The sequence below is a fragment of the Procambarus clarkii genome, chromosome 41, assembly GCF_040958095.1.
Source record: "Procambarus clarkii isolate CNS0578487 chromosome 41, FALCON_Pclarkii_2.0, whole genome shotgun sequence".
Classification (NCBI taxonomy): Eukaryota; Metazoa; Arthropoda; class Malacostraca; order Decapoda; family Cambaridae; genus Procambarus; species Procambarus clarkii.
The window spans coordinates 34663049-34679615 of NC_091190.1; the positions used below are offsets into that span (position 1 = coordinate 34663049).

Genomic DNA, 16567 nt, shown 5'->3' on the forward strand with positions numbered 1-16567 from the left:
ATAATTTAAATAGGGAGATTGAGGAAATTGAGCGGAAATTGAAACACTCATATCAAACTGAAGAAAGGCAGTTAGAACAGTAAGCAATTCAGGAAATTAAGAAAAATCCAAAATACTTCTTCACATATGCGAAATCAAAAGCAAAAACCACTGTCAGTATTAGACCTATTCGTACAAGTGAAGGTTCATACACGGAGGATGACAAAGAAATTAGTGAAATCCTAAAAAACCAGTATGAGGACATGTTTAGCACTCCAATAAACATGAAAGTGGAAAATCCAGACAATTTCTTTATGCAGGATATCCAAACCCCTGTAAATATAACTGATATCAACATGAAAGTACTGGACCTTGAAAGAAAAATTGAAAACATGCCCCTGCACTCGACTCTGGGTACAGATTCATGGAATTCAATATTAATAAAGAAATGCAAAATGCCGGAAGTACAGGCACTCAGTATAGTGTGGAGGAGGAGTTTGGAAATGGGGGAGATACCAAATGCACTTAAAGTAGCAGACATAGCCCCTCTACACAAGGGAGGGAGCAGAGCATTGGCAAAGAATTATAGACCAGTTGCACTAACGTCCCACGTAATAGAAATATTTGAGAGTGATTAGGAGTCAGGTCACCAATTTCATGGAGACCAATGACCTTCACAACCCAGTTCAACATGGATTTCGAGCGGGAAGATCGTGCCTCTCACAGCTACCTGATCACTACAGAGCAGCTTCTGTTGCTAGCAGGAATGGATCTGGACTACTAATTATGGGAGACTTCAACCATGGGAAGATAGATTAGGAGAACAGAGACCCACATGGAGGACCAGAAACATGGAGAGCTAAGCTGCTGGACGTGGCAACAAGAAACTTTCTAAGCTAGCACACCAAAGAACCAACAAGAATGAGAGGAGAAGATGAACCAGCAATGCTTGATTTGATATTTACCCTAAATGAATGGGATATAAGGGAAGTTAAGATGGAAGCGCCCTTGGGAATGAGTGACCACAGTGTATTGAACTTTGAGTACCTGGTAGAGCTAGGACTTATCTCCCCCCAAAAAGAACTATGAATCAAAAGGCTGGCATACCGAAAGGGGAATTATGAACAGATGAGAAGTTTCCTAAGTGAAATACCTTGGGACACAGACCTCAGAGACAAGTCTGTACAGGGTATGATGGACTATGTTACCCAAAAGTGTCAGGAGGCAGTAAACAGGTTCATCCCGGCCCAAAGGGAAAAATCCGAGAAGCAACAGAAGAATCCATGGTATAATAGGGCATGTATGGAAGCGAAGAAACTGAACAAAAAGGCGTGGAGGAACTTCCGGAATAACAGAACACCAGAAAGCAGAGAGAGATACCAGAGAACCAGGAATGAGTACGTCAGGGTGAGAAGAGAAGCAGAGAAAATTTTTGAAAATGATATAGCAAACAAAGCCAAGACCGAACCAAAGCTACTCCACAGTCACATCAGAAGGAAAACAACAGTGAAAGAACAGGTATTGAAACTTAGAACAGGCGAGGACAGGTATACAGAGAATGACAGAGAGGTGTGTGAGGAACTCAACAAGAGGTTCCAGGAGGTCTTCACAATAGAACAGGGTGAGGTCACTGTGCTAGGAGAAAGGGAGGTAAACCAGGCGGCCTTGGAGGAGTTCGAAATTACGAGAGAGGAGGTCAAGAGACACCTGCTGGATCTGGATGTTAGAAAGGCTGTTGGTCCAGATGGGATCTCACCATGGATACTGAAAGAGTGTGCAGAGGCACTTTGCTTGCCACTCTCCATAGTGTATAGTAAGTAACTAGAGACGGGAGACCTACCAGAAATATGGAAGACGGCGAATGTGGTCCCAATATACAAAAAGGGCGACAGACAAGAGGCACTGAACTACAGGCCAGTGTCCTTGACTTGTATACCATGCAAGGTGATGGAGAAGATCGTGAGAAAAAACCTGGTAACACATCTGGAGAGAAGGGACTTCGTGACAAATCGCCAACATGGGTTCAGGGAGGGTAAATCTTGCCTTACAGGCTTGATAGAATTCTACGATCAGGTGACACAGATTAAGCAAGAAAGAGAGGGCTGGGCGGACTGCATTTTCTTGGATTGTCGGAAAGCCTTTGACACAGTACCGCATAAGAGGCTGGTACATAAGCTGGAGAGACAGGCAGGTGTAGCTGGTAAGGTGCTCCAGTGGATAAGGGAGTATCTAAGCAATAGGAAGCAGAGAGTTACGGTGAGGGGTGAGACCTCCGATTGGCGTGAAGTCACCAGTGGAGTCCCACAGGGCTCTGTACTCGGTCCTATCTTGTTTCTGATATATGTAAATGATCTCCCGGAGGGTATCGATTCATTTCTCTCAATGTTTGCAGACGATGCTAAAATTATGAGAAGGATTAAAACAGAAGAGGACTGTTTGAGGCTTCAAGAAGACCTAGACAAGCTGAAGGAATGGTCGAACAAATGGTTGTTAGAGTTTAACCCAACCAAATGTAATGTAATGAAGATAGGTGTAGGGAGCAGGAGGCCAGATACAAGGTATCATCTGGGAGAGGAAATTCTTCAGGAGTCAGAGAAGGAAAAAGACTTGGGGGTTGATATCACACCAGACCTGTCTCCTGCAGCACATATCAAGCGGATAACATCAGCGGCATATGCCAGGCTGGCCAACATACGAACGGCATTCAGAAACTTGTGTAAAGAATCATTCAGAACTTTGTATACCACATATGTCAGGCCAATCCTGGAGTATGCAGCCCCAGCATGGAGTCCATATCTAGTCAAGGATAAGACTAAACTGGAAAAGGTTCAAAGGTTTGCCACCAGACTAGTACCCGAGCTGAGAGGTATGAGCTACGAGGAGAGACTACGGGAATTAAACCTCACTTCGCTGGAAGACAGAAGAGTTAGGGGGGACATGATCACCACATTCAAGATTCTGAAGGGAATTGATAGGGTAGATAAAGACAGTCTATTTAACACAAGGGGCACACGCACAAGGGGACACAGGTGGAAACTGAGTGCCCAAATGAGCCACAGAGATGTTAGAAAGAACTTTTTTAGTGTCAGAGTGGTTGACAAATGTAATGCATTAGGCAGTGATGTGGTGGAGGCTGACTCCATACACAGTTTCAAGTGTAGATATGACAGAGCCCGATAGGCTCAGGAATCTGTACACCTGTTGATTGACGGTTGAGAGGCGGGACCAAAGAGCCAGAGCTCAACCCCCGCAAACACAACTAGGTGAGTACAACTAGGTGAACTAGGTGAGTACTACAACAAAGTCACTGAGGCATTAAAAGAAAAACTGATGAAAAACTGATACATCAGAATGCTGATGTGGTATACATGGACTTCGCAAAGGCCTTCGATAAATGTGACCATGGAGTGATAGCACACAAAATGAGGTCAATGGGAATAACAGGTAAAATAGGACGCTGAATACTCTGTTTTCAGTCAAACAGGACTCAACGTGTAACAGTCAATCATATAAAATATAAATATAAATCATATAAGATCCAGTCCAAGTGCAGTTAAAAGCTCTGTACCTCAGATTACAGTCCTTGCACAGCTGCTTTCCCTTATTCTCATAATCAGATATAGACAAAAATACAAGTCACAGCTTCATATCATCCTTTGCAGATGACAAAAATCAGCATAAAAATTACCTCGGCTGAAGAAATTGAAAATCTTCAAGCAGATATTAATAAAGTTTTCGACAGGGCAACAGAAAATAACATGATGTTTAACAATGATAAATTCCAGATACTCAGGTATGGTAAAAATGAGGATCTGAAACATAATACAGGGTACAAAACACAATCAAATGTGCCCATAGTAGGAAAACAGCATGTAAAGGATTTGGGAATAATAATGTCGGACGACCTAACGTTTAGGGAGCATAACCAAGCAAATATTCCGTCAGCCAGAAAAATGATCGGATGCATTATGAGAACTTTCAAATCCAGGGATCCCATCACAATTGTTGTACTCTTTATGTCACTTGTGCTGTCCTTTCTTGAGTACTACTCAGTACTCATTTCCTCGGGAGCTTGGCCCCCCTCAGGGAGCCGGTCGGCCGAGCGGACAGCACACTGAACTTGTGATCCTGTGGTCCCGGGTTAGATCCCAGGCGCCGGCGAGAAACAATGGGCATAGTTTCTTTCACCCTATGCCCCTGTTACCTAGCAGTAAAATAGGTACCTGGGTGTTAGTCAGCTGTCACGGGCTGCTTCCTGGGGGTGGAAGCCTGGTAGAGGACCGGGCTGCAGGGACACTAAAGCCACGAAATCATCTCAAGATAACCTCCCCCTTCAAAGCAGGAGCGATTGCTGAAATAGAGGGAATACAGAGAACATATACGGCACGCATAGATGCAATAAAGCACCTAAATTATTGGGATCGTCTCAAAGCCCTCCAAATGTACTCACTAGAAAGAAGACAAGAGAGATATCAAATAATATACACGTGGAACATACTGAAGGGTCAAGTACCAAATCTACACAGTAAAATAACAACGTACTGGAGTGAATAATATGGAAGAAAATGCAGAATAGAACCAGTGAAGAGCAGGGCCGGGTGCCATAGGCACAATCAGAGAACACTGTATGAACATCAGAGGTCCGCGGTTGTTCAACACCCTCCCAGCGAACGTAAGAAATATTGCCGGAACAACCGTGGACATCTTCAAGAGGAAACTAGATAGTTTCCTCCAAGGAGTTCCGGACCAACCGGGCTGAGATAGATATGTGGGCCTAAGGGCCACTCCAAGCGACAGCCTAGTGGACCAAACTCTCACTTCGGGTCGAGCTTGGGGAGTAGTAGAACTCCCAGAACCGCATCAACCAGGTATCAACCTGGATAGGAGTCGAACAAAAGGCACCAGAGCTGAGGCACAACCCAGTATGTTGCAAAGCATCAAGACAGCGAAGAGTAGATGTAGACGAGTAAGTAGGGCAACCATAATTGATTTTAGACAGTACGAGAGAGATCAATCGCAAGTTGAAGCCGCCGTTGAAGGAGAGGCAAATCATCATCTTGACAGCAAGGAGCAAGATCATCGACAGAGAGCGGAGAAGATAGGAAAGAAGACCATTGAGGAGCAACCAGAAAAAGAGTGGTGCTCAGGACACTACCTTGAGGTACACCTTCGTATTTCCAAAAAGAGGCAGAGAGTGGTACCAAGGCCTGGTCGACGACCAGGCCGCGGGGACGCTAAGCCCCGGAAGCACCTCAAGGTAAGCCTCACTGTTACGACCCTGGGTTCTTTAGTTGGAAACCAGAGGTCAAATTGAGCTCTTAAATAATTACTTTACATTAATTGATAGGCCAGCTGATGCGTTTTTGTTCCTATCTTCCTTGCCAGACATAAGACGAATCTTGTTTCTCACAGAGCATTAAGACTCTGGGCTTGTTGATTATAAAATATTGAACTAGTCATCAGCTCTGTTTAGAAATGCTTTAAGTAAATAGTAAAGTAAGTCTGAGTAAACTTGGGTTGATGTCTGCTGTACGATCAGCTGAATATCCGCCTGGCAGCAAGTAGAGTGGGAGGCAGGACTTAGGGTCGCTCTCTCTGGTGCGGGCTGTGGTTGGGTTCACACTCTCCCTCGTGGGTTCTGTACTCCTTTACCTTCTCTCTCTCTCTCTCTCTCCTTACCGTATCCTGACTCTCTACAAGTACTGTATATCGTGTACCGGCCTCTGGCAAAAGTGTGTAGTAGTAGTTTGTGTGACCTGAGCTAGTGTTTATATTCCTAAGATTGCTCTAAGTGGTGTAGTGAAACCACATGTGCTCAAGTTGCCCCAGGCTACCTATAACCTTTGCTAGTGCCCTATTCAAGTAGACTTTACCCTAGTTTTGGTAATTGTAAAACCTTGTATCCTGCCTATGTGGACCAAGGCTTTTAACGTAAGATAGTGTGGTAAAGTGTTGTTATTATAGTAATGTATATGGGGGGATTGTTAAGAAGGTTTAATAAATAAGTTAGTTTTTGAGGTGTATCCATTAATCCTGTTGCAGTGGTGTAGATGATTGTATGCTAGACAGCAGATGTTTCTAAAACTTTGAAGCATTAACAGGAATCTATGTTCCTTAGGGGGCCAGGCCTATCTACCCCACTATTTTTGATACATCTTGATTCTAGCTGTTGGCCCTTTTCATTAATACTCTATACCCCCCCCCCCATAACTAGTAAGCAAATTCATAACACTCACTCTAAAGGAACGAGGTTGGATTAACTTCCTCTCTTGAACGACAAGAGAGGAAGCTCTGGAGGAAGAGAGAGAGAGATTACCACAAAGGCCAAAAGAACGAGGTTGGGACAGAATATGGTATCTCCAGGTGGTGTCGTAAGCTTTTTCCCAGGTCTAAAAGTACAGCAGCGACGGAGGTCTGAGCAGCAAAAGCAGTACGAATATAGACCTCCAAGTTCACCAAGACATCAGTGGTGCTGCGGCACTTGTGAAAACAAAATTGAGAAGGGGAGAGGTAGTAATAGTGTTCCAAGAACCACATCAGATGAACAGTGACCATACGTTCAAAGAGTTTGCACACAACTCTTGAGGGCAATAGGGCGGAAGTCCTTAGGGGATGTCCAGAGAGACCCCGGTTTCCAAATAGGGAGTACAATGGCATCGAGCCAGTTCTCAAGGACTAACGACGACTCCCAGACCCAGTTATACAAATTCAGTAAATACTGAGACATGCATGGAGGGTGACGGCGAAGTATCTCATAATGCCATCTGAGCCCACTGCCATAGAACCGCAGAGGGCCAGTGCAGACTGAAGTTCAGACAGACAGTCAGGGAAGTCAGAGATGAGTGCGGAAATCTAAGGGATGAGATTCAAGAACGGGCTTACGAAGAAGGAAGGATTGAGGAAGATGAGAACCAGAGCTAACAGTTAGAAAATGGGAACCCAGTTCGGTCACGATCATCACTGGGTCCGCCACAAGAGTACCATGGAGGTCAAGGACTGGCGAGACATCGGGAATAAACGTACATACTATCTTGCGGATTTTCTTCCAGATCTGCAGCAGAGGAGTATTGGACTTAATGGTGGAGACGTGAGATTTATTACTCTCAGGTTTAGCTGAACGGATGGTCCTACGGGTCACCGCACTTGCCTTCCGAAACAAAATAAAAGAATTGGCTGTCTGCCAGCATTTCTTCAAGGCTGCATGCTTACAGCGGACAGCCCGAGCACAGTTCGCATTCCAACAGTGAACGCACTTCCGCGTGCCTCGGGAGGCAGAGCAAGGAACAGAGCTGAGGGCAGCGTCGAAGATGATGTCATGAAAAAGGAGGAGGGTGTGAGGAAGAGGCAGAGTAGAGAAGTCGGAGAGAGTAGCACGGAGGGTGAATAGGTTGCAGTCAGCCTTAGCAAACTGCCACCAAGGGAAGGAGAGGGGGATTATCTTGAGATGATTTCGGGGCTTAGCGTCCCCACGGTCTGGTCCTTGACCAGGCCTCCTTTTTGTTACACACCCCCATGAAGCAGCCCGTAGCAGCTGTCTTAACTCCCAGGTACCTGTTTACTGCTAAGTAACAGGAGCATCAGGGCGAAAGAAACTTTGTCCATTTGTTTCCGCCTCCACCAGGGATCGAACCCGGAACCTCAAGACTACGAATCCGAAGTGCTGTCCACTCAGCTGTCAGGGGAGGGTGAAGAGAGAAAAAGGTAACAAGGATAGGGAAATGGTCACTGTTATGGAGGTCATCAAGAACCTGTCACGTGAAATCTAAGGAAAGAGACGACGAGCAGAGAGAAAGATCAAAACAGGAAAGGGTGCTAGTTCGAGTCCACGTGAGTAGGTTCACCAGAATTCAGAAGAGACATGAAAGAAGAGAGGACGAACGGTTCAAGAAGGTTCAAGCTCGAGTGTTTGTCAGAACATTACCCCACAAGGTATGTCGACAGTTGAATCGGGACAACTGAAGCGGTTAGAGAAAGTGGGAAATTTGGGAGGAGATGAATAGAACAGAATGTATACCATTTACTCAATGTCATGGGCTGCAGAAAACTAGATAGACGATTGAAAAAGTAGTGGGGCGAAGGGAATGTCAGTATAAATCAAGAGAGCAGTAGAGTTATGGGCCCCATCAAAAGCCTGGAGGGGGGGGAGGAGAAAGGAATAACAACGAAAGTGACCAGGACGAGCACCAAGCATCGGCTCCTTTTGACATATACAAAGTGGTGAAAACTGTGTAATCTGAAGTTGGAGTTCATTGAAGTTGACAAAATCCACGAATATTTCGTTGAAGAATTGACATTGTTAAAAGGAGAGAGGACAGCGACAGAGTACAATGAAGAAACAAAGGTAAAGAAGAACACAGCATATTAAATAAGCTCAGTATCAAAATCAGGGTCAGTGAAATCAGGGTTACGGGGGGGATGGATAAACTTAGTAAGGATGGAGTGAAGGGAGCGGGAAGACAGACCAGAGGCGAACGGACAGGGTCAGGAAGAGGAGACAACCGAGAGGGGGGACAGTCCAGAGGTGGACGGACGGGGTCCGGAGGAGGGGGGGGGGGCAGAAACCAGAGAGCGCACCTCAGCAAGGGCAGCAACCGAGAGAGAATCAGGGGCTAAAGAAACTTCCATAACTGGGACAGGGGGCCCGACCACCGAAATGGAAGGGACGGAGCAATAGTCTGAGGTGGGGGGGGGGGGGAAGGAAGAAAACGATGCCTTCTTACCTGCCGGGGAGGAGGGAGGAATGGAGCCAGGCTTACATATCTGACTCAAACAGGTGTTCCAGCAACAACGTACTGGGTGACAGTGTCAAATTGTCTCAACAAGAGAAGAAGAACGGGAGCAAACAACATGAAGATTGCTGGGAGGATGATGGACAACAGTCTGGACAGACAAGCAGTGTGGAGGGCCAAGAGACTGTGGGGAGGGTTGGGAAGAAGGATCAGGGGGGGGGGAGGAGATGGGAAAGAAGACACAGGAGACATGGCCGACTGGGAAGGAAGAGGGGGGAAACTTCAGATGGAGAACCAGGAGGGGGGATCCCTTGGAACAAAACGTAAAGGAACAGGGGAGGAGGTGGTGGGCGTGTCCGGGTCTAAGATCTGGAAACGGTTGTGAGACTGAGTAAGGTGGGAATGATGAGGAAAGGTAGAACGCAACACATGAGCATAAGATACACCGGTGAAAGGGTTGAGATGGCAGACATGGCATCTTGCTTCAGGAAAAGACAAACAAGCCCGGTGTTTCAAGTTGAGGATAGCTTCTTCAAGTTTGTAGTTTATACACGCGCAAGAAAAGGCAGGTTGGGCCTCGCCACAATTGAGGCAGCGAGCCTGGGGAAAAGAGCACTCTGTCTTAAGAGTGCCTTTCATCCCAACACATGGGGCATAGACACACAGTACTGGTGCATTTGAGGGCACCATGCCTGAACTTCCAGCACTTATTATAAAGTCTAGGAGATGGAATGTGGAAGGGTCCGACTATCGAAGGAACTCAAAGGGTTGACGGCGACGACAACGAGGGGGGTGGGGGTCGAGTGAACGTGTCCGTTTAATATCCTCGTGGCAGTCTTTTAGGTCCCAGAACACCAATTGCAACATGGTGCGGGAAGAGAGCAGTGTCAACACTGGCATCTAACCGAGCGTTTTTGGGGACCCGAAAAGAGGGTCTCCCCAATGCAGGACAATGTGGCTAAGCGGGTACCTGCATCCTGAGGAGCAGCGACAACATATGTACCCAGACAGGCGGGCCTATAAGTAACAGAGGCATCTACCGAATCAACAAGGTGTTTATGGAGGGAGAAATCGTCAGGTGGTGTAGAATCCTGATGGTTGAGATCAAAGTATTTAGCCCACATAGCAGGACCAAACAAGGCACCTGCAGTATGGAAAGGTATCGTGTGAGTGGGGCCGTGGTGGGGACGACATTGAGAGCCCCCAGAGAGAGGGGTTAAAAGGTGCAGTAGCCACTATGAGAGACGGAGCCGTGCCAGGGGACAAGGTGGTCACCACTGGGGGCTTGGGGCTCGACCCTACCACAGAAGGATGAGAGCAGGGGGTGGGGGGGTGGTAGTTTGGTCTAGGCCCAAAGTAGCGGGGACTACAGAACCCAGTCTTCCGTCACAGTCCGACTCAAGGGCCTGGTCGCCCACCCCATGAGCCTGGGTAAGAGAGGTCAGGTCAGTATCCATATGTCATCTATTTTTAAAAGGTCTGGAGCCTGGAACCAAGGGATGCCACCTACCAGGGCAGCCAGGGAGACCGAGCGTAGGCCAGTACAGGAAGAGGTGTGTCGTCCCCAGCGGTGCTCCCCCTTTTAAACAGGGGAGTCCTACTACATCGTCCATTCTCCGACACTGGTGCAAAGACCTCATTCTTCCTTTTGTCCCAGCCTGGACAACCAGCCATCCACCAAGGGCAGCCCCTCCAGTGGGTGGTCCTTTGACTCACAAGGACCCTATTTTTGTGTTCATTTGCACATACAACTCCTAAAGAGCAGCAGGAGAGGGTGGCCCGGGGCAACCCTCAGCAAATACAGGAAGGTGTACGTGAGCCCCTTCACCATGGTAAGGAGACACAAAGGAGGGGGGAGCACTTGTGAGGTGCCTGCACCCCCCTCCTCCATGGGTAGACCCAGCCACACCTCGCTCACGGAGGGTGTGTGTGTGTGTGTGTTGGGAGCAAATGTGAGGCGCCTTCCCCCCCCCCCCACTCCCCTGAGGGTAGATGGCAAGACTTCACTCAAGGTGGGTACCTGCTTGATACCTGCCTGATGGGGTTCTGGGAGTTCTTCTACTCCCCCAAGCCTAGCCCAAGGCCAGGCTTGACATGTGAGAGTTTGGTCTGCTAGGTTGTCTCAGTGCTCCAAACCATTAAGTTCCACTAGTTTGGTCCACTAGTCCATGAGGTGTGTGTTGGGGGCACTTATGAGGCGCCTGCAACCGTCAAGGGTAGAGACGGCTCAGACCTCACTCATAGAGGGTGTGTGTTGGGAGCACTTGTGAGATGCCTGCAGTGGCCAAGCTGCAGCCCATCCTCATAAAGAAAGGCCAAAGTCCATTCCTTGCACCCGCCAAATCCCATTTTTTTAATGTAAAACTTTACATACAACTCACAACTCATGACGCTCAAAAAACTTCTTGAACAACTGTTTCACTGATGACTTTTGTCGTCAGCAAAGCAGACAACAAAAAAGTGGCTGACAACTTTTGTTCAAACCAAAATGCTGTAAATTCTTCACCCACATAAAACAAATACAAATATTTGCCAACAGAACCTAACCAATGCCTAAATATGCACAGCATGCTAATATATAATAATATTAATTTATATTTGAGAAAATTAAAATTTTGTAAATGAACAGCATATTAATATTAAAATGTATAAATGAATATTTGGGGTCGACAACTGGATGGAATGGACTTGGCATGAGGTTGCATGCTGAAGGTCAGTTTCAGTGTTGATCTTCAGGTGTGGTCACGGGTGAAAACTGTGGCTGCTACTTCAGTCAAGGCTGGGTTCAGGGTGTTTATGCTGGAGATGATCCCATCGTTGGCGTGGTCAGCGATGCGTTGACCGATTCACCTGGCAAATACAGTCCTATATGTCAGGTATTGTTGTGGAGGCGAGAATGAGGTTGGCGATGTCAGCGGATACAATGTTGACTGTGGTGACTTTCATCAGTACTTTAGCCTTACTGAAGGAGTGGTTCTCCCTGAAGAACTTTATCCTTGTGCATCATGATGCAGGCGGGCCTGGACCATAGATGTGTCAGCACACAACTTACTCCAGCTGCCACCCTAGCAGGATGTAGCCACTATGGAAGGAGTGGCTGTGGGAGCAGCGACCTCTCTCGTTGCTGGCTGGCATCAGAGTCCAACTGTCACTACTAGCTGTGCACCTTGTTACGGTGCCCTCTCCTATTTCTTTCGTTTGCCGGCGTAAAGAGTCATATCAGCTCTCCCTACTGATTCTCTGAGGTTCAGGGAGTCTAATGATATATGTGGCGACCAGACCGGCTGCCAGTTAAGGGAGAACGTTACATTATAAGTTGTAAATAAAGGGAAATTGGCGCCCTGTTATAAAATGAAAGAGTATCCCCTAATGTAGATATGACCTTTTGGAAGGGACACTAGCCGATCGCAGATTGGCCAACTTAGGTCGCGGGCGACAAATCAGGGCCCGCCATGACGTCACCGAGTGCCCCGGGCGGCGCCAACGTCAGAGTTGACCCAACCTTGGAAGCGACAGGACGCACTTCGGTCTGCTCTCAAGGATTAGAGGCTCTACAAGCCTTTCTTGGTGGATTAGTGCAGGCTATCGCAGCCCATCTCACGTATTGGAGACCCCGCGCTTCTGGGAAGCGAAAAGGAACCAAGTTTATTGAGCAAAAGAGTGCCAAACTTAGAAAATATTCGGCGACGCTGGACGTTGGGGCCCTGGAAAGGTGTGGCGGGCAAGCCTAGCTGTGACCGGGTCACATCCACTGAGGGTTTTGGAAGGACGACACCGTGCCTAGGACAAGGAGCAACGCCTTGTGGAAGGGGCGAGTGTGGGAAAAATAGTGATTAGCTCAGCGCCCATCGATGAACCAGGATTGGGGCAGCTGAATCTCAGGGATTGGAACGGCGACGACGCGAAGGCTCCACGACACCTGAGGACCTGTGGAACGTCCTGGATCGTCAAGGATCGACTCAGGAAGCGTGGGAACCTCACACCATCGAGGGACAGGCGTCGTGAGCCAGGAATGTAAGGTAGATCATTTTCCCTCCCATTACCCCTTGTGTGAGTAGGCTAGTTAGGCCACAATAGTTACTTATGTATGTGGCAACAGGACATTAATACTTTAGTAGTAGAATAGGCTCCAAGGCAGCTTGTGTCCAGGACTGTCAGAGGGGACAGTGTGTATGGATGGCAGGACAGTGAAGGAGAGGTGCCGACGTGGTGAAGAGGCCCTCCTGTGAGAGAGTGTGGGACTCCTGTCTTTCTGCCCAGTTGAAGGAGTGTTGGAGGTCGTGGAAGAAGAGGCTGACGATCTCCAGACTTATTATCCATATTTCCATATTCATGTATTACTTGTGATTGTGTGTGTGTTCATGTAATTTGCATCAGTAAATTCACACATTTTATCACTGTATCACAAGTGTGCCTCCATTTATGATATTTCTCTACGAGCATACACGAAGGTTATCATAGTACCACCTAGGGAACACTACGTTCTCTATAGCAGTTCTTATTGCCTGGAGAGTGGTAAAGACAGCACAGTCTTACATAAAAGCGTACCCTTAGCCATCCGATCAGTATCGGTGCCTGAATGGTGGCAACTATTCACGTAGTGGCTAGAGAGGGGTAAAGCCACACAGACCTTCCTGGGAGAGTACCCTGGGCCAACAGTCTAGTAGCAGATCTATGGGAGTAGCAATCTTCTGGCTACAAACAATATACAATACACCCACTGAACTGCATTGCTGGGGTGCAGATAGAATAACCCAGCTGGCGACCTTGCTAAGAAGAAGATAGAGAAGACAGGCGGGAAAGGAGTTCCTGCAACCTTTTTGTCTGGCAGGCAAGACTCAGGGAGGTTATGGTTATAAGGTAAGCCTGAGTCTTCCTTCACTCCCCCGCGGGTCTAGGCCGGAACTGTTAACAGCAGTTTCCCCGTGTTTGACTGAAGGGCTTCCAGGGTGAATCAGTGGCACCCCTTTTGTGGTGGAAGCAAAGACCTGCGGAGGTGGGCATTGTTGGTCCTCTCCTGTGTGACCAAGGAGACTCCAGTGAATCCCGGGAGTCGGAGGGGCTGAGTATTCGGCCTTTTGAGCCCCTAGCAGCTGAGTGCTGGCAGAGCCCCGGCCCACCACCCCCACGTGACAACCTATTATTGTATTTGTTTTAAATATTCATATTTTTATTGCTTTTGAGATATATACAAGAGTTGTTACATTCTTGTACAGCCACTGAAGGGCTGACTGAAGGGCTTCCAGGGTGAATCAGTGGCACCCCTTTTGTGGTGGAAGCAAAGACCTGCGGAGGTGGGCATTGTTGGTCCTCTCCTGTGTGACCAAGGAGACTCCGGTGAATCCTGGGAGTCGGAGGGGCTGAGTATTCGGCCTTTTGAGCCCCTAGCAGCTGAGTGCTAGCAGAGCCCCGGCCCACCACCCCCACGTGACAACCTATTATTGTATTTGTTTTAAATATTCATATTTTTATTGCTTTTGAGATATATACAAGAGTTGTTACATTCTTGTACAGTCACTAGTACGCGTAGCGTTTCGGGCAGGTCCCTGGAATGCGATCCCCGCCGCGAAGAATCGTTGTTAGAACCAAGTACACATTTTACTGTTGCATTAAACAGAGGCTACAGTTAAGGATTTGCGCCCAGTAAATCCTCCCCGGCCAGGATACGAACTCATGACAAAGCGCTCGCGGAACGCCAGGCGAGTGTCTTACCACTACACCACGGAGACGGATGTGCTCACTTTAAAGCAATGAATTTCGTAACTTTGAGGTAATTTTATAAGATGAACAAGGTCTGAAATTTTGCATGGACAACATTAGCTCAGAAAGTTTTAGCAACTTATTTACAATTTCAAACATTTATGTTTCTGTAACCTCAGATCGAACATTTCCAGGAACGTGGTGGCAGCTTTAAATTGGTTGCTGGGTTAAGACCTTACTTGACACAAGAGTAACTACGACTTCATATTGAGCAGGGGGAGCTCTATGCTGTTGCATTTAAATATCCCTCTGGGCAGGATGGTATTTCCAATACATACAGTAAATCTAGGTTGATGTTCTGATAATTCTGTTACAAGAGAAGATGTGCACCAGGGGGTGAGACACTGGACCAAGACAGAGGTCTAGAATGCCTACACATAAATTTCCATGTGCTCAAGGTCATCCACAATCTGTATATCAAGATGATTACTGTATATAGCAAAACATCGGTTGCTATCCATTCTTAATACTTAAGTGAGAATTACTAATGTCCTTGAGTCTAGCATTGAAGTGACTACCAATGATTGTTTTGTGATCATTAACTAGTAAAGGGATTTCTGATATATTAAAATAATTACTTCATAATCAATGTTTTAATTTCATTGATCATTGCTGAATTTCTTTACTCGGCACATAATTATGTGAAGAAAGCACTGAGAAATATGAGGATAAGGAGCTAGACTATGAAGAGATGAAGGAATGGTTCCAAAGCACTTGAACCATCAGGGTTCAAGTATCACTTTACTATCAAGTCCAAGTGATGGAAATCATGACAACATTTTTTGGGATAATATACTGACAAATTTTCCAAGAATAAACAATGTTAATAACAAATTCTCCAAGGATAAATAAACAATGTTACATTAAGCACAATTCTTTATTAATTAGAAGCTTAGTAAATAACCTTGTATATAGAGAGAACTGTTAAGTTCTATGTAAATATTAAAAGGCCATAAATAATCGTAAACTATTACACTATATTCTATCTATAAATATAAATTAGTAATAAACAAAAGCCACATTATTTGCATTCATCAAAATACAAAACTCAATTGCAAAGCAAATACAAACAACAAGTCACAATAAACAAAAGCCACATTATTTGCATCTATTAAAATACAAAACGCAACTGCAAAACAAATGTAAATAGCAAGTCACAATAATGTGGTGTAAAATTAGACACCCAATCCACATCTGAAATAAAGAAGCTATGACATTTCAGTCCATCCTAGACAATTATCAAGTCTTCATAATGGTCCAGGACAGACCGAAATGTCACCACTTAATTTGTTTTTTGATGTGCAGGTTGAGTTGCCAATCAAATCGATATTGGCTACTTCTATATCTGGCAACACCAAGGCCTCTAGTGTTTGATTACAGGTCTATATAATCAACATATAAACTTATACCTATACTTAAAATTATCATCACTTTTAATAAAAAGTAGATACAGGCGTTGAGTCACAATAAAGTGGCTAAAGTATGTTGACCAGACCACACACTAGAAGGTGAAGGGACGACGGCGTTTCGGTCTGTCCTGGACCATTCTCAAGTCGATTGAGATAAGGAAGTAGATGCAGGCAATAAATAGGCTAGAGAGAGGTGAGGAGCAAAGTGTAGAAGAGGAGATAGTAGTAGGAATAAGAACTGCAGAGGGCCTATTGGCCCATACGAGGCAGCTTCTATTATAACCACCGAATGAGAAGGAGATAGTAATAGGAATAAGAAGAGGATAGTAAGGGAACATAAAGAAAACAATGAACAGAAAAAGAGAAGAGAGAAAGAAAAGGAAGGAGAAACAAAGATAAATGTAAGGGTAAGTTTAGGTTAGGTCATGTTTGTTAGAAAAATTAGAGCATTTTAGTATATATTGTGAAAGGGAAGAGTCCACAGCAACAAAGCCAGGACTCAAGTTCATGTTGGGTACATTGTGTATTAGAGCCGATTCAACGAGACGGCGTCTGTGTAGGTAGAGTCAGGAAAGATTATTTTGGAGGAAGACCAATCAATAGGATGATTGGAATCCTCACATGACAGAAAATTCTTATTCCTATTACTATCTCCTTCTCATTCGATGGTTATAATAGGAGCTGCCTCAT

General features: G+C 46.0%; 1 protein-coding gene across 1 annotated transcript; it reads left to right on the forward strand.

Annotated features, from left to right (window-relative positions):
* Window positions 1-263: 263 nt before the first annotated feature.
* On the forward strand, window positions 264-617 carry LOC138373246 (uncharacterized). Its single transcript, XM_069339286.1, has one exon. The coding sequence runs from the start codon at window positions 264-266 to the stop codon at window positions 615-617; it is 354 nt and encodes a 117-aa protein (XP_069195387.1).
* Window positions 618-16567: the final 15950 nt, after the last annotated feature.